General features: G+C 51.8%; 1 protein-coding gene across 5 annotated transcripts in view; it reads right to left on the bottom strand.

Annotated features, from left to right (window-relative positions):
• Window positions 1-1565: 1565 nt before the first annotated feature.
• SRGAP3 (SLIT-ROBO Rho GTPase activating protein 3) overlaps window positions 1566-23551 on the bottom strand; it is a 69598-nt gene continuing 47612 nt past the window's right edge. The window contains exons 8-22 of one of the 5 annotated variants that reach the window (XM_048957334.1): window positions 23127-23228; window positions 22740-22937; window positions 21361-21445; window positions 19980-20007; window positions 16064-16094; window positions 15325-15385; window positions 14830-14907; window positions 13933-14067; window positions 11257-11362; window positions 10790-11017; window positions 10061-10140; window positions 7984-8164; window positions 7439-7588; window positions 6794-7121; window positions 1566-4757 (exon numbers count right to left, since the gene is read on the bottom strand). In XM_048957334.1, the coding sequence (XP_048813291.1) occupies window positions 4341-4757; window positions 6794-7121; window positions 7439-7588; window positions 7984-8164; window positions 10061-10140; window positions 10790-11017; window positions 11257-11362; window positions 13933-14067; window positions 14830-14907; window positions 15325-15385; window positions 16064-16094; window positions 19980-20007; window positions 21361-21445; window positions 22740-22937; window positions 23127-23228 (2208 nt within the window). In that variant the 3' untranslated portion in view covers window positions 1566-4340. The other 4 variants (XM_048957333.1, XM_048957335.1, XM_048957336.1 and 1 more) reach the window with 4 other exon arrangements.

A 23551-nucleotide genomic window follows, 5' to 3' on the forward strand; every position in this document is an offset into this window, starting at 1 on the left:
GTACCATGAGCACCATAAGGACAGGCTGCTGACGGACAGCGCGCACTCGGGACGATCGCCGCCTCCATCAGAGCCCCGCAGATGACGGACGCGACCCCCGCCCGCCCCTCCCGACGCGCCGCTCCGAGCTCCGCGGTGGCGGCGGGCGGCGCCCTCTGGCGGCCGCGGGGCTGCGCGCAGGTCCGGCTGCGCACGGATGGCTGGCGGGGTTTTGCTCGGCGCGGAAATTCGCAGCTGAAGTTGCGCTCAAAGCCCCGCGCAGCTGCACAGCCCCCACCCGGGACAGAACTGCGGGGCGAGCACGGGACGCAGCGCAGAAGCTCCGCTCCGGTCTCGCACCAGCCCTCAGCCCGCTCTGCACTCCAGGTACCCGTTGGCAGAGCCGTGGATGTCCGCCCAACGCCTCGAGCCCATGCAGCCCCCCTTCAGGGCTGCCTGCTGTACGCGCAGTCGGCTCTCAGGCAGGAGCCGGCCTGTCTCTGTGCTTCCCCACCAAAGCGGCTCTCCATTTCAAGATAACCTCATACTGATTCACGAACATTAACGAGCTAAACTGCTTAGAGCGGCTCAGAGTTCAGTGCTGGGGAAAGCGCTGTAGCAGCAACAGTTGTTGTCTTGATCGCCCCAAACGCTCCCAGCACGGACGTGGTGAGCCATCCATGCACGAGCTCTGCTTGCACAGTGGGGCCCAGCACCACCCCTGTGCAGCTCCAGGCCCATGCACTGCAGCCCCATCACCGCTGTGCCGGGGACACGGACCAAGCCATGGCTATTGGGCAGGCACAGGGCTTCTCCTCGCCCAGGAAGGGATGCTGCTCATCCCAGAACACCCTGCCCATGTGGCCACCCATAAGGACATCCCCTATACCCTGTGTGCCACTTTTAAACATTTGCATCTGCATCCCACCTAAACATCCCCTGCCTCCCCTTGTTTATGGACTTACTATCTTGTTCAGACAACTGTAGTGTTTGCATTGGCAGGACAGCAGGTCTTACTGAGCTGAAGCTCAGAGCAGAACAGCACCAGCCCAGCATGAGTACCAGCATCCCTGCCCATCCCAGCAGCACCCACCTCCTCACCTGCACTCCAGAGCTTTGGTGCAGGGACCCTCCGGGCAAAGACTTCACACTTTGGGGAACATTCCCACTGGGTTTGCAGAAATGCATTTTAAATGAAAAACAAACAGCTCTGGAATACAGGGTACATCCCTGGCTGGTGTAGATCCATGCAAGTCCTCCTACATCCATAGAAATGTACAAATTTACACCTGCTGGAAGTTTTAGGTTTTTATTGGCCTACATCTCCTTTCCCTGCCTCTTCCCCACTTGTCCACGGCTGAAAGCAAAGCATCCATCTGCACTCTCAGCAGCTGGGCTCCACACACCACAGGGCACAGCAGGCAGTGCCAGCAGTGCAGGCGCTCAGTGCTGGCTGCAAGGCGCTGCCAGGGCTGGGAGCGGGGCACAGAACCACAGGGGGTGAGGGATGGGATGCAGGACAGAACCCTGCAGCTCCCCAGGCAGCAGCAGGGAGGCAAACACTGAAACCACAACGGGTGATTTTGAGAAAAGTTAAGCAGTTTTATTCAACAGGACGAGTCCACCTCCAAGCAGTGGCTCCATCTACACGGCATCATCAGCGCACAGGACAGAGGACCCAACCGCTCTAGCTGACGGCATCGCACCACACGTTACAGAGACAACACCCACAGGGAGGACGACAACCGCGACGAGGGGCAGCCCACAGCAGTTCCTGAGGTTTCCTGACAGAACCAAAGCCCAGCAGAGCACGCAGCCCAGCACCAGGAGCCTCGGGACATCCCGTGCCACACTGTGAAAACACAGCGCCGCTCGTTAGGCGCACGGCTCAGCGCTGCAGGCAGGGCACCGGGCACCGCAGCCGAAGGACGAGAGATCGCAGCGCCAGGGCCGGGCACGAGGGCCTCCCGTAGCAACGCTCACTCGGCCGCAGTCCTGGGACGGGCTCAGGGCTGGGGGCCGCAGGCGCCGGGGCGGCACCGGCTCTGCATGGCAGAGAAGCCCCCGGGGCGGCCCCACCTCCCGCGGGCCCGGGGCTCAGCAGGAACGGCCCTGGGGCCCCGGGCTCCTGCAGGCTGCAGCCAACCGCCCCGGGACTCGGTGAGCCTCCAGTCTTTGAGCCTTGGAAGAGATATCGAGGAGCAGGATAAAGTCACTCACAGAACGTGAGCGGGTTCCAGTTATGATACTCCTACCGTGTGGTTACACTTTGTGCCGAGTTACAGAAAAATACATTTCCCCCCGCCCCCCCCCTAAATTTACAGCAGTTAAAACTACAATTGGAATACCGTATTAAAAAGGGGTTGCTTACTCTTCCACAAAACGTCTCGGCTTCCTTTCGTTAAAAAACAAAAATGATAATTAGCAGTACTTCAAAAGCAACCAGCCACAGCACAACGTAACTGTACAAAGGAAATCGGGACGCAGCTCCAAGGACATCGATTCCAGGCCTTTGTTCTGGTGCTCAAAAAGGCACTTAACGTTAAGAAAATAACTGTATTAAAACCCGCAATAAAACAAAAGAAAACAAAAGGCAATAATTTAATAGAAAAACACTGGCATTTGTACCGCATCTTCAAAAGAAGGTAGGAAAAAAACCAAACCCAACAAACACAGTTTGCTCCCAAGTCATCTCTGAAAGTATATTAAAAAATAAAGGAAATAAACAGAAGAGCCAAGTGAACGTTCTCCAGGAACCGGATGGAAAACGCGGCCGGCAGTGGCTGCACAGCTCTGCGCACACGGCTCTGCTCCCCCTCGGCTGCGGATCAGCGCGGTGCCGGGATGCCGCAGAGCCGCGGCTCAGCCCGCTGTGGGAGGGGAGAAGCCAGGAGAGAAACAAACACCCATAGGAACTGACGGCGGGAGTTACAAATGTCACCGATGGGAATCGACAAGCACGTCAACACCATTTCCCCTTACAGCGTTATACCGAGGAACAACGACAGGACCACTACGTACAGTACTTTCCCCCACTATGTACACCGAAAGGTCAGGTTGCTGCTTTTATTTCTTTTTTTTAACGTTACTTTTTATTTGTACATTGAGCTACCTACTAAGTGCAAAGATCCGGTGAGCGGCATTGGCTTTCATCTAATCTTACCCTATTTTTGTACAGCTTACACTTCAACAGTTACTTCCCAGCACCGAAGCAAATACAGCGACGAAGAGCAGAGCGGGCGCGCAGCCCCGCACAGCAGCGGCACCCGGAGCCGCCGCGCCGCTGCCCCGCCGCCCTGCCTGGGGGCCGGGGGGGGGGGGGGGCGGGGGCTGCGGGCCGGCAGTCAGGCGCCGCTCGGGGAGCGATGGTGGGGATGGGGCTGCGTTACAGCGCGGGTCACAGCGCAGAAAGCTGCGCACGGAGGGAGACTGCAGGAGAAGCACAGAGCGTCTTGGATTCAGCGCTACACAGATGTGGCTATCGGACAAACCCCATGCAATCCCCAGCTCTTTCTGCATATCCTTTTTCTCTGGGTTAAACGTTCCGAGGAAAAACAAACTGTCCATTTCTTTGCATGAACTCAAACCGCTGCATTATACAGTACAGTACAGAAAGTGCAAAATGTCGCCCCATCAGATCGGCTACACGTCTGATATGGTCAAATATGGCTCATGCTTTGCATGCAAGACGCAATCTGAATCGAGACCCTCACGTACTGCTGTGCAACCGCCCAGGAGTTGCCGCCCCGGAGCCCCCTCACCTTCAGCCCCATTTGTTGAGATACTGACAGGTAAAACTAAAAAAAAAGTGTTACGGGGAAAGGGAAAGAAGAATCGTCTCAGGCTGTGTAAGTTCTCTATTTATGCTTTACCACAGGTTTGGTGCCAGTTCTTATCTGCTGCTGATGCTGAAGCCCCAGCCCAGGGCCTGCGCTGCACCTGGCTGTGCCAGCAGGGCCTGCCGAGCCCCTTCTGCTTCCCCAGCCGTGCAGGGTGCAGCCCAGCTCCCAGGAGCAGCCCGGCACCGCTGGGCACACAGCTGCTATGCAGGGCCACGCACACACACAGAGCCTGGAAGAAATGACAGAACCAACCCAGCGTCTCTAGCGAGGACATTTCAGAGCCAGTTTCTGAGGTAAATCTACTTTTTAAAAAAGTCACCAAATTCTGTACACTTCTTAATATATACTTCTACGTGTAACGCGCATTCTCCAGTGATGACACGCAGATCTGCCACCCCCTCTGCCACACGGCCGTGAGCCCAGGCAGCTTCCCAGCGGTTAGGGGCCCACGCTGCACACCCACAGCTGCGTCATTCTGGTGGCGCTGCCTGCAGGCTTCTCCCGAGCGCAGCACCGCAGCTACATGGTGCCCGACTTGTCCGCTGCGCCGCTGGGGAACAGCTTCTCGGTGGGGGTGATGGCGGGGCTGCCCACCCCCGAGCTGCTGCTGCTGCTGGAGCGGTGCTGCACCGCAGGGCGCGCCGGGCGCATGGGGGGGGGCCGCAGCTGTGCCCCGGCCAGCCGGGCCGATAGCGCCGGTTTGAAGGTGGTCATCATCTCGGCGGTGGAGCTGCTGCTGCGCCGCATGGCGGCATCGGGGTCCCGGATGAGGATGGTGTGCAGAGGACTGGCGGGCTCTGAGTTGGCGGCGCCCAGCGGGGGGTTCTTGAGGAGCTCCAGCGTGTCCAGCACCACGTCGGGAGCCTGCTTGGCCGTGTTCTGCCGCTCCAGCTCCCGCAGCTCGTTCAGGGCCGTGCTCATGGTCTTCTCGATGTCCTGCCAACCACACCGGCACAAGGAGGTCAGAGCCGCGGCACCGCGCCCGGCCCCGGGTGCCCTGCCCTGTGTGCTGCAGGGGAGCTCCGGCCCCGGAGTCCCTCAGTGCAAAGCAGGAGCTTAGGGAGAAGACGAAGCCATGCTCTGGCAGCACAGAGGCGCCCGCTGGCTCGGATGTCAGTGGGGGTTTGGTCACGACTCTAAAAGCAATAAATCCCACGTGACACTGTGACACCAACCCCGGTACCTGCACCCTGCCCCCCCCGGGACAGACACCCCCGCTCCCAAACCACAGCCCTGTACCCTCCAACAGGCGCACAGGACCTCCGCTCCCCATGTGCCACACAGGATGCGGCAGAAAGGCGGTGATGTGTGGGGATGAGTGGCACGAGGGGCTCAGGGCTGGGGGAGGCAGCCCCAGGCACCCCCCACGGCACAGGGGCAGCAGGTCCCCATCTCCCACCCACCAGAACCAGGGCCCCCCACAGCCAGCACTTCCCAGCTACCTGGCTCACGGCATCCCTGGGGCTGCCCAAGAGATCTGTCAGACAGGGAGCCCAAGCCAATGGAATATGTAAACTTAAAGCAAATTTGGTCAATTGCCTACAACTGGCTGCTGATCTTCACGCTCAGAGATGAAGAGGCCCTAATTTGGCTTCATTTCAGTCAGCCTTAAATGAATTAAGGCCACTTTAACTCAGAGGCCATCTGAAAAGCAATTCACAGCAATCGAATCCACCATTTCAGAAGTAACTCCGCTTAACTCTCCTCGCTACCCTCGTGTAGACAAGTCCTTATGTCTTCTCATGTATACAAAATACTTAGTAAGCCTTAGATCACGTTCAGCTGAAGGGAATTAATTATCAAGTTAGCTCCAATTAATTTTATTAAACTGAGCAGAAAATGAGTGGAAATGATTCTCCCACAGCTCAGCCTTAGGACTACCAATTTCAGTCCAACTTCACATAAATGCTTATTTTAATCAGTTGAGCAAGAATCCTTTCCAGAGTTTAATAAAAAAAAGTGAAGGAAAGGAAAGGGGGCAGATCGTCTCCACCCCCAGCACTTCCTGCTCCTCTGGAGGCACCTCCTGCACTGACACTGGTTCACACATAAGCTCCTGATGAACAGAGAAGCGGGCAGAGTGCTGCAGAGCAAGCGCACAAGGAGCGTGATTGGTGGAAAAGCAGACAGGACAGCAAGAGTTCTTCCTTTCTGCCATTATTGTTACTTATCCCACTGAAAGCAGGTGGTTCTACGCAATAACCTGCCAAGCCCCACAGAAGATCCTTCCATGTGACAGGCAGCAGCGTCTCCAGCAGCCATTCTTCTCCCACCTCCATCGTGCCTGGCCAGGAGTGGCACACAGCACGTGGCCTGGAAGTGCTGGCACATGGGACTCCTCTGCATGGCCCCGGCCACACAGAGGCACAGGAATGCTGCAGCTTGCTCCATGGAAGTACCACACTCCAGTTGTTAATGGGTTAGTGGCACCTGGCTGACAGCCCCCAGCTAGCAGCAAGGAGAGCAGACCACAGGCTGTGCTGACAGCAGAGTGCACTGAACAAGCAGCATGAAACTGCGGCGATGCTGTGGACCACGTGTATGGCTGGGGACATCCCACTGCGCTTAGACTAAGGTTCTGAGGTCCTACACATAGCCAAAAAATCCTGAAATGCACTAAGCACCAACTGAATGCTGACTTACAGATGCTTTCTATGGAGTGCCCAATGCAGGTTATGCACGTCCTGCCCTGCGAGCGGACGGCAGCGCATTTCAGTGGTGCACTGAACACCTCTGCCTGCTGTAGCACAGAAGCAAGGTATGTGGAGCAGCTGTACCTCCTGTTAGACCAGCCACAGGGCTGGAGGAGCAGACAGCACGCTGCTGGCTGCTGGCTTCCATCTCTAAACCACTGCAGCTGCAACAGCTCCACCACCCTGAAGCGCTGTGAGATGAAAGGGGCTCTGCAGTGCTCAGCCCTGAATTTTACCTCTCGATCCGTGGGCACCAGGAGCCACTCACCACCCTCTTACCTCGGCAAGTGCTTCTGCTTCTAGAGATTTCTGATCTCCAAGACTACTGTGCCTGGTGGATCCACAAGTCGATCGCAGCGGGTGGCCGTCAGACAAGGCCTTCCTGTCTGGGAAATTGATGCTCCCTGCACTGCCGAATGTCGCCATCCTGCGCTTTTCAGGGCTCTCAATCCTGCCTCTGCTTAGAGGAATTTTGTGGGGGCTGCTAGGGCAGGCGGCCGCTCGAGGAGGAGTGTCTATGCCAGGACCCAGCCCCCGGGGTGGGCTGTGGGTGTCCCCCCCGCTTCGACGGCGAGGGATAGCTGCACCGTCAGACCTCAATCTCACTCTGCAAAGAATTCATCACAAGAGCGGGTCACTGCGCGTCAGATACAGGCGTCCGCTCGCATGCTGCAAGGCAATCTCAGCTCTGGAAGCCAGACCAAATCAGAATCAACCCCTTCAGCTCCAGAAGACTAAAGCAAGAGGACAGACAGACATTTTAGCCAGCGCTGAGAAAGGGACAGCATTACCATTTTAGTTGTTAAGATCGACATTGGCAATCCACGGGAACAGAACGTTCCCCTCTGCCCTGCCCTGCACACCGACTCTCCCTGCACGTGACAGTGACCACCTCTGTGTCTGCAGAAAAGGAGAGCTCCCTACCGGCCCATGACCCCGCCAAAGCTGTAGTCCACAAGGTGATCCGTCGGGGACTGGATGTCGTTCTTGGAGGAGGCCTTGTCATCCAGCAGCGGGCCGCTGCTTGCCTCGCTGTCCGCCTTCTGGCTCAGGCTGTCAGAGAAAGCATCGTCCCTGTGGAAATGAGACCCCATTCAGGCTGCCACTGTAATGAATGGTGTGGTACTTATAACAGGAGTGGCATCTACAAAGGACAGGCAGAGCGAGCAGCATGCAACAGCAGCTGCACACACAGAGAGAGACCAGTGCTGCATCTGCATCCTGCCTCTGAGAGTAGCCAGGGACACACATGGTGTAGGCACACCAAGGACAGTATTTAGTGCCTGGCTATGTCAGCTTGAACAAGAGACAATCTAAGCCAACACATGGAGAGGCATACCAGAACAGATCCAGATTTCTCAAGTCATTAAAAATCTGGGAAAACCAGACCTATTTAAGCAGCTAAAGATGGACCTCATGTAGGTGGGCGATTCTGACATCCCGGGTCAGCGCACAGTGCCTTTACTCACATGTCTTGCACCACAATGTATTGGTGGGGTATGAGGCCATCCACACCGTTGTGTCTCCCTTCCCACCAATCTTCTGATGCCCGATGGTACAGGAGGAGCGACGCCCCTTTCTTAAAGGACAGCTCTCGTGGAGACCGTCCAACATAGTCAAACTTTGCTATGGCTTCAATCTGCTCCACTTCTGCAAAGGAAGAGAAACACAGACAGAGAAGCTCAGTATGACAACCATGAGAGTGAAATAAGCCCCAGAATGAGGGAACCTCACCTGAGCAGCTTCTCATCCTGCTGCCCAAGCTTCCCAAGAGCATCTTACACTGAGCACAGACCATCTTATTTTCAGAGCAACCGATTCTTTTTGTCCTTTCAGCCATCCTAGAGTTTCTCAGAGGCTCACAAACTACAAAAAGCTGCAAACCAGATGGGGAGCAGCTGAAATTTCCCTGTGTACATATGGCATCTTTGTCTACACTCATATTTTCTTCCAATAAAGTGACTTCTTTGGTTACAGAACACCATTATCTTCCAGACTGGGATCTCACCAAGCTGTATCAGATACAACACCCAAAGCCCCTCCCCCTCCATTACATTCTCTTCAATTCCTTCCCTCACCCTGGAGACAGCTTGGCCTGAATTACTGGTGAATAACAAATGTCCCTTGGGGGGATCCCTACAGAAATGACAGTTTCAGCTCTGAACTCCTCTCTCTGCCCAGAAGGAGGTGCAAGATCAGCAGCCACCACTCGGCCAGCTCTGACTGCTATTGGAGCCACAACAGCTAACATAACCCTGCAGGGATATCAAACGTTTCAAACCCCATGAGGACTAACAGCGCTGGAACAAAACTTGTCCAAAGCTGGACAAGGCAGATCAGCCCAGCTCCTTCAGATCTGCCACGTTCTCATGAGGACATGGAAACTCGCTCTGTTCCATGCGTGCTGCCACTAACCATGGGCTCTGCACTGAGGTGCGCCCTGCTGCTCTGCTCAGAGCCGGACCCACTGAAGGACATGGGAGGTGCTGAACACGAACTGCATCCCCTTTCGACACGATGGCAGACCGGTCATTTCCATGGACAGACTGTCCCTAGCTGAAAATATGGCTGCACCAATGTGAGCACGGCGGTGCCTGGGTCTGCCACCATGGGATCGATGCAGAATGCTCTCTGGAGGACACACAGGGAGGAGGCTATCAGAAGGGCTTTCCAAACCAGATACAATAGTGAGTTTCCCAGCAGGAGGGGTGCATACGGTGAGGGGAAGAAGGAACACATACATTCACAAAATGAAGATGCTCTTCTCTACGCTTGCACTACAGTTAATCACCCAGAAACTCCAATCACAGCTATTATTAATGTGGCCACCCGGGCAAAAAATTGGCTGAAAGGCAGCTTGCTCTCCTTCATCTTCTCACCCTGCTCCTGGCTGTTCATCACATGGCAACCGCAGAGGTACTTTGTGCAGGCACACCTCAGGCTGCACTCTGCCCAACCCAGCTGCCTGCTCCCCCCTGCAGGCAGACCCCACTGCAGCCGGCCAGCCAGGGAGCACCAGCGTTTGGCAGAACGGGAGGCATAGGGGCAAGGCACCAGCACTCAGCTACGCAGCACCTGCCGTGCAGCACCGTCCCGCAGTGGCACTGCTGCCATGCGATGACATTTGCTGTTTCTCAGCAGCACCAGCTCGATTCCCAGCCTGCAGTGAAGTCGCAGGTGACTCATGGGCAGGGAAAGGCCATTGCTTTCTCCGGCTCTGGGCACCACAGCTTGTACTGAGCACACCTCATGCCCAGTTCTGCCTGCACCCTGCTCTTGCACTCGCCTTTGTGATCAACATAACGTCCACAAAGACAACTCCTGTACTCTTCCCTGGAGTCAGACTGCAGTCCTTGCACATCCTATGAGGAAAACCTATAAGCAACATTAACTAACATGCACATACACTGCCAAACACACAGAAACATCTGCATGCCAGACAACAGCCCAGCCTGATGCGATGAGGGGCAAAGTGCACAGTACTTTCCTATACACACTGTCCTCCTAACACAGATCCAAGTTCCTGTAGCTCATGTGTGTGCTCACCATCATCACTGGTGTGTGGCTCCGTGCCATTGTCGTGGTCAACTTCATCAATGGTGCCTGGCTCACTGTGAGGGCTGTCGCTGAAATAAACACATGGTGCTTTAAAAGAGAGAGCAAGATTCTGTTCCCAAGGCAAAAATAAGTTGAGGAGCCCCAGTGATACTCAAAGGCGTTCTGGTTTTCATTTTAAAATAAATATCTCAGTCCTACAAAATCACAGCAAACCTTTGAACTGCTCTGAGTACGGCAGACACGTGCACCACCACAAAGTTCAAGCCCAGAACTTCATGTCCCATTGCTAATGGATGCCACTCATATTTGGCAAAATAAAAACAAGCAATAGCAAGTAAAATTCCCTATTCATTCACAGTGATCTTTTATCCCCAGCTCTTGCATACCTTATTTGTAACATCTGCCAAAAATAAAGGTAAAAGGGTACGCTGCATCTGCAGAGAGTCAAAGCCATCCCAGCACTGTACTCAGCTGCCCTGGATACTACATCTGAACTTGGTCAAAGCTTTCTTCACAACTCATCCTCTCAGGAGTCTGATCCCCACAGCCCTTAACACTCAGGTAGCTGGAGTCAGTTCTGCTTATCATGAATCCTGCCAAAGGCCTCCCTTTTGTCACAGATTCACTCCTAATTTGCAGCACAAGAAGATAAACCCAATGAGGGGATCCGGTTTTGCTGGGTTTTGAATGCAATGAAGTTCTGCCCCTGCTCCTTACCAGTATTCCTCCCCTCCAGTCATGCACTTCTCATAGACAGGTCCTTCCAGCTCTCTGTGGCTGGGGAAGATGCCCTCGTGGTTGATGATGATGGTTTTGATGACCTCATTGACATGGGCTTGACAGGACACCGGATCCTGCCCGTCTGGAATGTGCATCAGAGTGGGCCCAAAGCAGATGGCCAGGTTGTAGGGATCCATCATGTTCTCATCACTGTACTGTGACAAGCTGCAAGCACACGCATTAGGAGGTGTGGTGTCCTCTGTCCCTGTTAGCTCAGAAAGATGTCCCACCAAAGCCCCCCCAGCACCCAAAGCCATCTTCCCCAAGCACACGGCCAGGCCTCGCCAAGGAAGAGGCAAAATACAGCTCTGTGGCAATACCAACGTAATTCACAGAAAAGAAGACAGAGAGGCACTGAAATAAAGGCAGATAATGAGCAATTTAGGAAAGAAAGAAAGACTCACTGATTGAGGAAAGCAAATAGATATCTCATGACAACAATGACAGCCCGGGGCAGAGTGACGATGATTTGCTGGATCTGGTGCACCCTCTCGGTGGGATTCTCAGTTTCTGGAACACATGGAATAAGAAGTACATCTTTAAAACTCCTCAGGACTAGAGCGCATGGCACTAAAGGGACTTGCTCCAGATTTAGTAGCCAACTACACAAGGAAAACAACAGCACAAATCCTGATTCAATCCACTGGTTTACACTATGGAGTCGGCACAGAATCAGCACAGTGCTCTTGCACAGGTCAATTCCTACGTACAGCCAAGATTTAGTGTAAAAGCAAACAAAGGCATTTCCATGGTTCCGTTTTTAAAATGCCTGTTAATGCATTATTTAGTTACTTATTCAGCAGTTCCTCTGTTTCTCAAAAGCTTCAGCCAATCTGGCACTGGAAAGCAGCACACCGTTTGGCGTTCTAGCGCAGATTTTAAGATAAGGCTTTTATTAGCTTTGCTCTTTCATGGGTATAAATATCAGGTCTTCCTCAGCCCTTCTGCTTAAGTTTCCCACTGGTTTTAAAGAGAATTTAATCTGAGTTGGCACTTGAAGATTCGCTTCTGCCCTTTGGCAAAGAGCACCAAAGCCTGGGGTCAGGCAGCCCTCGAGGCATGGAACAAACCACATCAGTGGAGGGCTCCTTCCCCGTGCCGGCTCAAACTCTGACATTTGCTAATCAGAATGAACTTCCCTGGCCCACTGCCAGGCTGCCATTCGTTCAAAAATTCAGAACCAATTTTGGCTTCAATCCCAAACCAGAAATCTTTATAATACTTTGTTTCAGAACTTTTTTCCTTCTGAGGAATGAATTCATCACACTACAGCTTACCGGTTCTTCATTTCTTCCCTTTGTGTTTATTTAAGAATACATTAAAAATAAAAACATCAAACAAACATGGGATAAAGCAATACAACAACAGGCATCTGTTCTGAAACCCAGAGGAACAAGCTGCCTTGAAGTTCCTGCCTTTCTACGTACCAAAACGTTTCAAACTGGCTGCAATTCAGAGGATTAATGGAGTAACCAATCGCTCTCTAACACACGCATACCCCAGAATGAACCTCTGCTAGCAAAGAGCCTTTCCTACCCGTCTGCTTCCCACGCATGTTTAAGGGACGTCTCCACATAAACTCTTAGTTCCCCACAAAGCAAAAGGAGAAAGCAGCCCTTCCTTTATCATCACCCCATCGCGCTGGCAGGGAACCACGCAGCTCCCAGGGGCAGAACCCAGGAAGTTAACCCATTCTGTTTGCAACGAGAAGCTCCCAAAAGCTTACCAAATGGTGCAAACCAGCATTAACTAGGGTTGGCTGCACAGCACCAGGCACACTTTCCACAGCTCTGCTCCTGCTGCTGCAGAGCCCAGGGGTGGCTGCATCTGCTCATGGCCAGACGAGCTCCCTGCCTGGGGCAGAAATAGCTTCCTTTGCTTGCAGAGTTACAGGTGTGTTGCACTGTTTTACACATCAAAAGGGAAAGGCAACAGCAAATTTCAAACAGCTACTCTACAAAACAACTGCTCCAGAGAAATAAGAATACATTCCTCTTCTGGAACAAACCCATCCCTGAGCCCTTCCCCTCCAGGTATCATCTGTCTGTCTTGACATTGCTAAATCTCCAGCAGCTATGCACATCCACACTGCCAGGCAGGAAGGAGCCCTCAGCAGTGACAGCTGAGCAAGGGCACAGCCCTTCAGCCCTTCACTCGTCAGCCCCAGAGCACCTGCAGGCCAACAGGCAAACCACACAGCCCAACACTGCTCCCATCAAACAATGCTGTCCTGTAGCCACAGTGCACAACATTCTTCTACTGTCTCCAATGCACTGAATTTATTCTGCCTTCTTTTCCCCAACGGGAGCGATTTCCATGACTTGCCAATAAACAAATGCTAAACAAAATCACTACAAGGTACTGTGAGAAATAAGGCTCAGCTGGGAGATCTGTTTCTTCAGTTGCACAGGAACAAGTTGGGTTGAGAGAAGTCAGGACAGAACATAGGGGTGACCAGGCTTCTCCCCTGAAACCAACCCCAACAGTTGGTTCACATCATTTCATAACGAAGCTCAGCTTCCACCTCTGCTCACATCCCAGTGAAGTTTGTTTTTCTTTGGGGCATACAAACAAGCAGCAAATACTTTGAGAACCCCTGACTCTGTGAGGTTGCAACCACTTTGCTGACTTCATGGATCAGAGAAGTCTCCTGAGTAACTATGAAGTACTGACCTCTGCTTTGCTTAGCAGACAATGCTGCAAACTCTCAGTCCCAGCTGCACGGCATGCAACAGCTCAAGAACAGCTATGATCTGTGTAGACAGACTGTGCAGGAAGACATTGCCTGCTGTGTTCAAGTGACCAAAGAGCCCTCATGCAACAAGCAACGTGTATACAGCCCACTAGCCTAAGCCTGAAGTTGATTCTTTGGATTTTAGAGGAGCCACAGCAAGATGTTACACCTCTGCCTTACCTCCAGCACTGACAGCGCGCATCCTCAATGTCTTTTCCTCACAAGTTCCATTGCAGACCTACAGCCCTTCTGACAGCATATGCTGCAAAGCACAGGTGTATATGCCCTGTTTATTGCTTTACTTGTCCCACCCTGTTCTCCAAGAAGACATGTCATATATACTTACTTATAGTAGATACCAAATCTTGAAACCTTTCCTTAGGAAAGAGGGGGTTTTCCAGTCCTCGAAAATACAGCTTCAAGACTCCAGCCACTGAGTTGATGTCACGTTCATTCTGATCATCAGCAAGGGGATCTTCACCTGCCCAGGGAAGAGTTTCTACTTGTAGCATTACAGTCAGACTGGACCAACACCACAAGCTTTTTTCCCCTCACTTGGTAAAAACCTTCCCACAGTTCAGAAAACCCTCACGTGTGGAATGGCAATCGTGTGTTTTCTCAGCAAAAGAAGAGCTGAACAAGGCGCTCCGTAACACTGCGTCACACTCAGGCCTGCTGCAGCCTTACCTACAAAAGGCCACAGTATGTATTTTACTGTTGACATCTCAAAACTTTCCTGAAGAGGAGGATGTTATTAACTGATTCTACTGCATCATTTTCAGTCCAGTGCATTTTCTGCATTTAAGGCAACAGCTTGGAGAGCTGAGCAGATCTGAGCTATAGTAGGTGATGGCATGAGAAGACAGGCTTGCGTGCAGTATGCAGTTAGACCACTGGAACAGACCAAACTGCTCTGGATAGCGCTGTCACTCCCATATTGTCCTGGAAACTGACCAAAGCTCCATGAAAATGGATTCTCAACAAATCATTTTATGGCTTCAGCAGCAAATGGTGTGGAGAGGATCTCTGCAGCTCTCCCCACCGCAGCTATTCTCCCCCTGGGTGACTGCCACTGCAGAGATACAAAACTAGGACAGCCAGAAGGAGAGAGCCTCCTAGCATCTCTCACAGGGAGGCTTTTATTTACATAAGGCCTGGTGCCCCAACACCCCCCAAGGTGCCACAACTGTCCCAGGAGTGCAGGCAGGAGGAGCCCGGCCGACCACATGCTTTGCCAACACACCTCGTTCAAAGGAATTCTTGATGTCGTTGACTTCTACCTGTGAGCCAGGAACTCGGAAAATGCCCTGCTGCTGAAGGCCTGGAAAAGAACAATTTTTTTTGGAAAAGCTTTGCATAACTGTTGTCCAATACTTTCTGGTGAAGAGCAGAAACCAGCAGTCAATGCACCCACAGAGAAAGGCTCAGAGAGCGAGCAGCAGACAGCCTAGCATGAGCCAGCCCTGCTCCTACTCTCCAGCACAGCCCCCAGACTAAAGTGCTGGAAGAGCTGCTCCTGGCCCAGGGCCTGAGCAAGCAATTTAACATGGATGAGTGCTAACAAGACCTAAATATTTGTCAGTCATCCAACATTACATCACAGTCGATGCCACTGTAATTATAACCTGAGGCAATACAGCAAGGGCTGAGGGCATCTCTGCTGCATTTCTCTGCTAGCTGCAAATAACTCATTACCTCTGCAGAAAGTTTCTCCGTCAGTATTGCTGAATTAACTTACCATACAAATTGATGTAACGAATGCAGCTTTCTACTACAAGTGGAATGGCCTGTCCAGAATCCTTCATGAAAGAAAAAGAAAAAAAAAAAAGGCAAAAATTTACTGGCTGACTGATAATAAAGCTTGGGAAAAATGCACTAAAGGCTGCAAAAACAGATTTGAAAAACAGTGCCATTGAGTTTAGTAAGAGGACAGGCAAGAAAAGGAGGTGTTACACACATCAAGCCATCTAGCAGTGCTGAATACACTGTGTGCACTCGATTACTCACAAAAAGCTTTCACTGAAGTGTGTGACAAAGACTTGCTCACTATCTGGTTGAGATAGCGGGCTGATGCAACTGGATCACAGTTACTCCATTTCACAGGTGTAATGCTGAACCAAAATAAATCTTGTGCTGTACCTGACTGATGAAATAAGCTTCCAGTAACAGAGCTTACAACAATATTTCCACCTAAAGAAAGAGCCATTATCAGCAGATGCTAAAGAAAAAAAAGAAAGAAAAAGAAAAAAACCCCATTACTGTCTGTGAAATACTGCCTGCGTCTGAGCCTATGGCGGGTTCTGGCTTTTCCTTCACAGCCGCCCCTTGGGGCAGGAGCTCAGAGGAACATGAGCAGTGCCTGCTGTCACAAGGGGAGCTCATGTTCCTCAGGGCTTTGTTTGGCTCTTTTTATCCCAGTACAGTTGCATCTCTCTGGTCAATTTACTCCGTCTCACAGACGGGCCTGCAGTAAATACCTGATTTCTTGTTCGCGCATTCCTCCTTCCTCTGAGAACACAAAAAAGCAGCAGAGCAGGAAAAAAAGAAGAGATTAAGCAAAGATGAGTTCAGTTAGAGGTAAGCATCTCTTTTGGAGGCCATGAACGCTCAAATGCAATGGCAGCTTAGCAAGGTCCGAGCCCAGCCCTGTGGCACCCGCCCGCCCTCCCCAGCCCGTGCCAGCACTGAGCCTGGCGGCCGGAGCAGCCCCAGCAGCACCCACAGGCAGCACCCTGCTGCAGCCAGCACTGCCGTGGTGCTCAGCAGGAATGGCTCTGACAGCACCTTTTTTAAAAATCAGCCTAAATACAAAACCCCGGACAGCTGGACAGCAGGATGTGTGCTGTGGGCCAAGGCCAGCCTCTGCCCAAACCAACACCGCTCCTCTCTTGGCTGCCAGCAGTCACGCTGAGATGCACCGATTGAGCCGCTCAGCGTTTTTCTTTTGCTAAAGGGTCACGATGGCATATCTACCCCCCCAGTGCAAGGTATTTCATCTTAAGGTTGTGGTCCCCACAACTGGGAGACACATGGGAGCTTGTAAGTCTGTTTGCTGCTTCCGCCCTAGGGCAAGAACACCAAATATGGAGGAAAACGGAGAAAATAAGGGAGTACGTCATTAAGGCTTCTAATCAGCACATTCCAGCGAAATCCACCTTGAAAATCGTGTGTACTCCTCAGCAGTTTCCCCACCTCAAATCTATTATGTCGTATGAAGAAAAAAAGCCCTAACCCCACCGTGCTCCACGGGGCCCAGCAGAGCCAGGCAGTGCTGCCCTGCCCTCCTCGCTCCACAGCAGGGAGCCACGGCTGGAGGCAGGAGCTCAGCACGGTGCTGCAGCACAGCGCTGCACGGCCTCCTGTGCTGTGTGTGGGGCGGCCGTGATGAGCTGGGCTGCGGATGGAGCCGCACCGATGGGCTGCCGGCCGCTCGGCTGGGTGCAGGGCAGGAAAGCAGTGGGCAGATAGGACAGGAAAGCCGCCATTACATTCACAGCGTTCATCAGCTCTTACTGACAGCCAGCGAGTACCTTAATGAACGTTTCCATATTGCCGTTAAAGAGTTTATGATTATAGACTGAGAGAGGCCTAGGTCTCCTCATTTTCTGTGGCTTAGGGGGAAGACATGGGGGCCTGGGAGAAAACGGAACAAAAGAAATCAACAAAACACCAACATAAATGCAACGAATGGGTGAGATCTCAAAGGTTATGACAGAACAGCAGCTCAACCCAACAGAAACCCCACGGCGAGGGCTGACACGTGGGCCGAGCGCTGCGCACACCAACCAGCCGTGCAGCGGCTGCGCTAACCGGCGGTTCTGATGGGTGTCTCAAAGAGTCCTGGTTGATACCTCAAAGAACAAATCGTCCCCAGACAGCGGCAAAGCAGTACAGACACCGGCAACCACAACCCGAATGGATGATGGCAGCAATTTCCTTCACGCAGGATTTCCTTCATTCAAGCAAGAAAACAACAAAGCTGCTGAGCACAGCTCAGCACAGCTGCCTTTACGCATAACCCGCAGACAGTTCTCCCTCTCTGAGGTGTGAGCAAGTGCAACCGCTGCCCAGTGTTTGCTCTGCTACCAAGGATAACATTTTGATGTAAAATGAAGGATTTTAACACCAGCCTCCTACTTCTACCGCTTCAGCACTCTGCCAGCATGAAAAAGCACCAAGAGCTGCTGCAGCATTCAACCAATCCCTTGGTACACCCCAAACACATGGCAGCTAGCCTTTGGAGAACACCAAAGCAATCCCGTTACTGAGAAATGCACCCTGTTCTGCTCACGTTCTGCCTAAGAGGACAGTGGGAACCTCCCTCTGCAGCTACTTTCTCTCTGGGAAAGGCTCACAGGGATGCGGATGGTCGTCGGTCTTTCTGGCAGGAAGAAGTTGCCAGGAACTCAAGATCCAAAGAAACAAGCGAGCCCTGTCAAAACACAGCACTGAGCAAAGCCACCCTCAGCACCACCGAACAACACAGCGTGGCACTGCACCATGAAGCACTATGGCCTAGCCTGTGTCACCCAGGGACGAGTGGGCCTCACCAGCCTGGCAAACAGATCCTGAGGACTCCACTGACTTCAGCAAGGGTTACAGACACACGTTACTCTTGGAACACAGCCATGGAAAACACATGACTTATTTTAGCGTTGTGATCAGGGATCTGCTTCTGTTAATGGTGTTTGCATTCTGATTTCTCTTTCTGATAACGAAGGACATTAAGACACAAGCACCCACATATAGGAGAGAGAAAAACAGCATAAATTCTCTAAGTGATTCCTGGATCCACCCTCCTGCCCAGCCTACAGTGACCACTGGAGCAGAAATGATCACTGCAGAGCGGAGTGCCCCTGACCCTCAGCTGACAGCCCAGGGCTGCTTGCTGAGGTGCCATCTCCTCTTGCAGTGGGCAGTCCTCCTCCTCCAGCTGTGTCTGCAGGAAGGTTGCTCTGCCTGAACTCACAAGAAGGAGATTGTCTCTTGTTTGTTTTCCTTTGTGTAGTAAAAGCAAAGGCTGAAACAAAAGCAAACAGAAGCAGCAGGGAGTTGTGCCACCATTCTGCTATTTACTCCTTTGATTGTTTTGGCCTCCATCATCACCAGTCCATGGGCACCCACTCCTGAGAAACAAAGTAATCGAGAGCAAACTATTTCAGGTTTGGCCTGGTTTCATCAGCCAGTTCAGGAGAAAGCCCAGCCTGGGGCTCCCAAAGGACCAGAGCTCAGCTCACAGGAGCGTGTAAGCCAATGCCAGGGACTTGAGATGAGAGCCCTGCAGGGCAGCTCTGCTGGGAAAGGCAGTGACAGAGGAGCAGCAGCTTGGTATCCACTGCTCTGCAGGGACCCTCCATAAGCCAAGTGCCCTAGGGCACCCAGCACTGCAGTGGGCTGAAGGGCCAAGGGCAGCTCCAGGAACAAAAGGCTGCAGTGATACCTGACGATGTCTGGATTTCTTAGCCTGCGTCCCTGTTCTCTTCCCCACTCCAGGCTCAAAAGTTTCTTCTTTGTCTTGATGGCACCTTGTACTGGAAGTCCAGCACTGATCCTTCTTGGCCTGGCACAGCACTGCACTGCAGCCCATCTCCACCAGCAGGCAGCAGACCAAGGCACCCTGCTCACCCCGCTCTCTGTCAGGAAACCTCCTTCCTGCCTGCCTGGGCAGCCCTGCCATTACCATCTGCTTCAGCATTGCAAACATGGAATGCATGCAGCTTTTTTGCTGGTACTGCAAATTGAATTAAACATCGAAATGGGATCATAAAAAGATGATGCACAGAGAGGTACTTCACATTCTGGGGAGCCATCAGCAGGCTTTGCTGGCCCATGTCTTACTGTTGTGAAAGCAGCACACTCAGAGCAAACCACCAGAGCTCTGTAGAAATGCTTTACTGACTGGATACAGATCAAAGTCTTCTTCCTTTACATTCACCCCTAGCACTATCTCCTGCCGTAGCTGGATGAAAGCATTGGAAGACACTCTCTGTGTTACTTCGCCTAGGAGCAAGAGACAGGAGAGGCTTTCAGAGGATGCAAAGCCTTTAAACAAACAGGGATGGTAAGCAGCAGGTGGACATGTTCACATTGCGCTGCCTGAACACAAGCCAGGCTGTACCTATCAGGCACTGCAATGCACCGTGCTGACATGGCACTTCCAGGCAGTCAGCCAGAAATTACACTGCAGCAACGCCAAGGCCCTGCTTGTTCTGAGCCCAACTACTCCACTGGAGGCAGTGCAGTGGGGAAGCATGTCAGCGAAGTGGAGAGCAGGGTCTGCCTGCCCTCCAGACCCACCAAGCTGCATCAGCAGCAAAGAAAGCCACCCTCACCACGGCCAGTACAAGCCAAAGGTTATTCCCAAATACAGATGAAATAAAAGAAACTTCTCACCTGGTTGTTCCACATTCAGCTCTTTCACCTATGAAGGAAAATAAGTTCCCATCAACTCTTCATATCACTAGAAAATTGACCTAAAACACAGCTGCACAAGCACTCATGCCCCCATTCTGGCTCTGTAAGTCCCGAGTTAATTGCTTGTGGCAAAGAGGCTGACTGCCTGAAAGCCCTGCAGGCTGGAGAAGATGTCAAGCTGATCGCTATGCAAACCCCTTCCATATGAGGCATTAGAAGTCCAGGGCTCAGTCACAAGGGAGGGAAAGCATCTTCTGTTCCCACTGACATTAAAGGTTTATTTGCAATACGAAGTCCATCTTGGAAAAAAATAACCAGATGCACTGCAGGTCCTCTGCAGTAAGTGCTCATTTACACTAGCTGGGTATTGGCCAAATTCAAATAGGAAAAGGAGAGGCTGATAAGGGCTGAGGCCCCTGGGGAGGCTGCTGAGATTATCCAACTGCCTCATGGAGGACCACTAATAGCATCTAAATACAGTGGTGTAATTCTGCTCCCTGGCTCTTCCTATGAGATAACAGCCCATCTAATCATCATCAAGCAGACTATTCTGGCTGTCAATATTCTCATTCCCTTCGTGTATTTTTAGCGCTTGGATTTCACATAAACAGCAGTATATTACCAGTGATAAGATCTGCTCATTTTTTGAAGTGCTTGTCAATCCACTGAAAAAAATACATCCATTTCACATGCTGTTTGTGCTTTTCTCCAAAGGAAGCCGATTTAGCCTTCCTTTTTTCTAAGGCACATAAAAGGAAGCATTTGGCTACACGTGCCTCCTTCCTGCTCTCCCTTGGCACCTGCAGAAAGCAAGCCTGCAGCCAATTCCTCACTGAAAAAGCAAAGAATTCCACACAAGTGTTCTGCAAACCCAGACTTCTTCCTAAAGAGAATCACTCATGCTGAAACACAGCATTCTGCATCTCTGGGCCAAATATTTGCCAAACGTCTACATAGCAGCACAATCCCATGACCTGGAAGAAATTCAGTTTCCATGTGAAAATGTTCCACAGCTGCTTTTGCACAGCTCTCAGAGAACTGCAACGACTGACACCACACTCCTCCTCCCAAGTACAGCCACAACAGTGCTTGTGTGTGAGAGCAGGGCAGTCATCAAATCATTACCAAGAGATTAATCGCTTCCTGCACCGACCCCCAGGAGCCGCAGCCCCGCAGCCACCAAGCAGGCCTGAGTCTGGTGCTAACATCTGGGATCGGATCTCTGGGAAGAGCTCAGACAGGCCCGTTTCTGCAAGCTGCCTGCTCTGTCCCCACCCCGCCGAAGCCAGAGCTCAGAGCCAGATGCCAGAGTAATGCTGGCAGCACTTGTTCCCTCCCTGCGCCTAACCCCACGACTCACCTTCCCCAAGAGTCTGCTTCAGCAGGTCGTGCTTAGCCTGGAGCTTTGTGATAAGGTTACTGCCATTCAAATACTCTTTAAATTTCTGGAATTAAGAACAGAACAAGCGAGGTAGGTTAAGACTCTTGGCAATAATCACCTGAAACTGAAGTACACTTTTGCCTGGGGGGCTACTGAGGGGACACAGAGGCTGTCAGGCTCCAACAAACGAGGAGGCGGAAGCACTGCAGGATGGAGCAGGTCTAATAATCACTTCCCACTGCCCCAGCTACAGTCCTGAAGATCTTATTATTAGCCTGGTCTCCTTGGTGCTGCACCTCCTGCCTGGGAACGCAAGTTGCTCCAAAGAAAAAAGTTCAAAGCAAACTTTCTTTTGTCAGGCTTCTGAGAAAAGCCTGGAAAATCAAAGAGGTTTTCCCTCCCCTGGCGGTGCTTTGGCCCCATACACACAAGTGATGCAGCAGAGCAGCCCGGGCAGTGGACACACAGTGTTGGGCAATGAAAACCATGCAGCACGACTCACTGCACTGCAGTGCTGTGCAGCCAGCAGTGCTCCAGAGCAAGTGATGTTATAGAGGAGGAGTAAGGGAGACACGCATGGAAAACAAAAGACAAAAAAAAGGAAAAAAAAAAATCACAAGTCTTTGCAAAATTAAAGAAACAAGCACAACTCAAGACAAACTAACATGCTGATTTCCACCCTCCCTGCCCACCCAGAAATAATAATACCACATGAGAAATCATACTCATGTATACATCACAAGATATTTACATACATCAACTGAGCCTATTAACCACATTTAAATGAGGGGCACTTCTGCCAAGCTAATGTCTCACTGCTTCACGAGTGGTAACAGAGAACCCTAAGGGCAGTACAGGTGCACAGTACCTGACCAAAGGTGCTGCTGCCCAGCACGCACACAGCAGAGAACCCCAGTCAGCACAGCTTCCTGCAATGCCTGTGCAAGATGCTAATGGCAGCTTATTTCAACCCTAAGCCCAGTACAGATTTTAGCTGTGCAGACCAGAAAAGGCTCAGCTGAGGGTTCAAAACTGGAAAGGCCTCCAAAGGATCCATCAGCTGGGCCTAACTGGAGCCTGCTGCCCAGTGCTGTGCCACTCCTGCTGACTTCTGTAAACTTTGAATCAAAACTGCTTGCTGCAGTTGTTCCATTAAAAATGAGAGCAAGACAGACACTAAATTGTCATTCTCCATGTATTTCCATGCTGCTGTGAAGTACGTTCCAATCCCAAACTATACAGAAGGCGAACAGGGAAAGACTGAATTGGTTCTTGCTCTTCACTAATGAGCACTTAAAATGCAACTCAGTCCTCACAATTAATGCCCTGTGTCCTGCATCACGTGATATGAGACTCACTGTAAAATAGAACATCTCAGTCTCCTGTTGGTTGGCTCTCCTCTTGGCGATGTTTATTTTGCTCATGTAGGTCTCTGAAGCAGCTGATTTGACCGACTCAGTGGAGCGACTGTGCTGGAAGGCATCTGAAACATCAAAATCTTCCACTGTCAGCATGTCCTGCAAAGTCTGCATTGTGGCATCCAGAGTTTTTCGTACCTATCAGGCATAAAAGACAGCATGTTTTTGAAGCAAACAGGGAAAAAATGACATCTGGAGCCAAAACAACAGGCCCACAAGCAGCTCATAAGTACTGGGCTTGCCCCAGCATGAGCTGCATAGGGAGATCTCAGCACTGCACACTCCCACACCCGAGCACAAGAAGGGGGGTGGAGGATGAGCTCTTACCTCTTCATTCTCTATCTTAAGGGTGGCCAGGCGGGACTGTAGCTGGTGGTACCGCATCAGCAGCTCAGTCTGCACAGGCTGCTGGGCACTGACTTGGCACACCTGGGTAGGAGCAAGGCAGAGGCAGGAGAGGGGTTCAGTGAGTTGCACACAGACCAGATACACACTTGAACACCAGAAAGATTTTCTCAGCACCCACAAGTTCCTTGCAGCCCTCTCAGGCAGTGTGTTCCGGTTTCTGAGCAGCAGTGCTGTGGACCTAGCACAGAGCATTTCCACTCAGCTTTTTAAAGCTGCACTCCAAAGACTCCGGATTACAGCAGGTAAATCAAAGTCCCAGCATCAAATCTCTTGGACAGTTTAGCTGAGGATGAGAACACAGGATTTGTAATTGGGAGAGGACAAAGAGCAGATTGAAAGGAGAA

The sequence above is a fragment of the Lagopus muta genome, chromosome 11 (genome assembly GCF_023343835.1).
Source record: "Lagopus muta isolate bLagMut1 chromosome 11, bLagMut1 primary, whole genome shotgun sequence".
NCBI classification, from domain to species: domain Eukaryota; kingdom Metazoa; phylum Chordata; class Aves; order Galliformes; family Phasianidae; genus Lagopus; species Lagopus muta.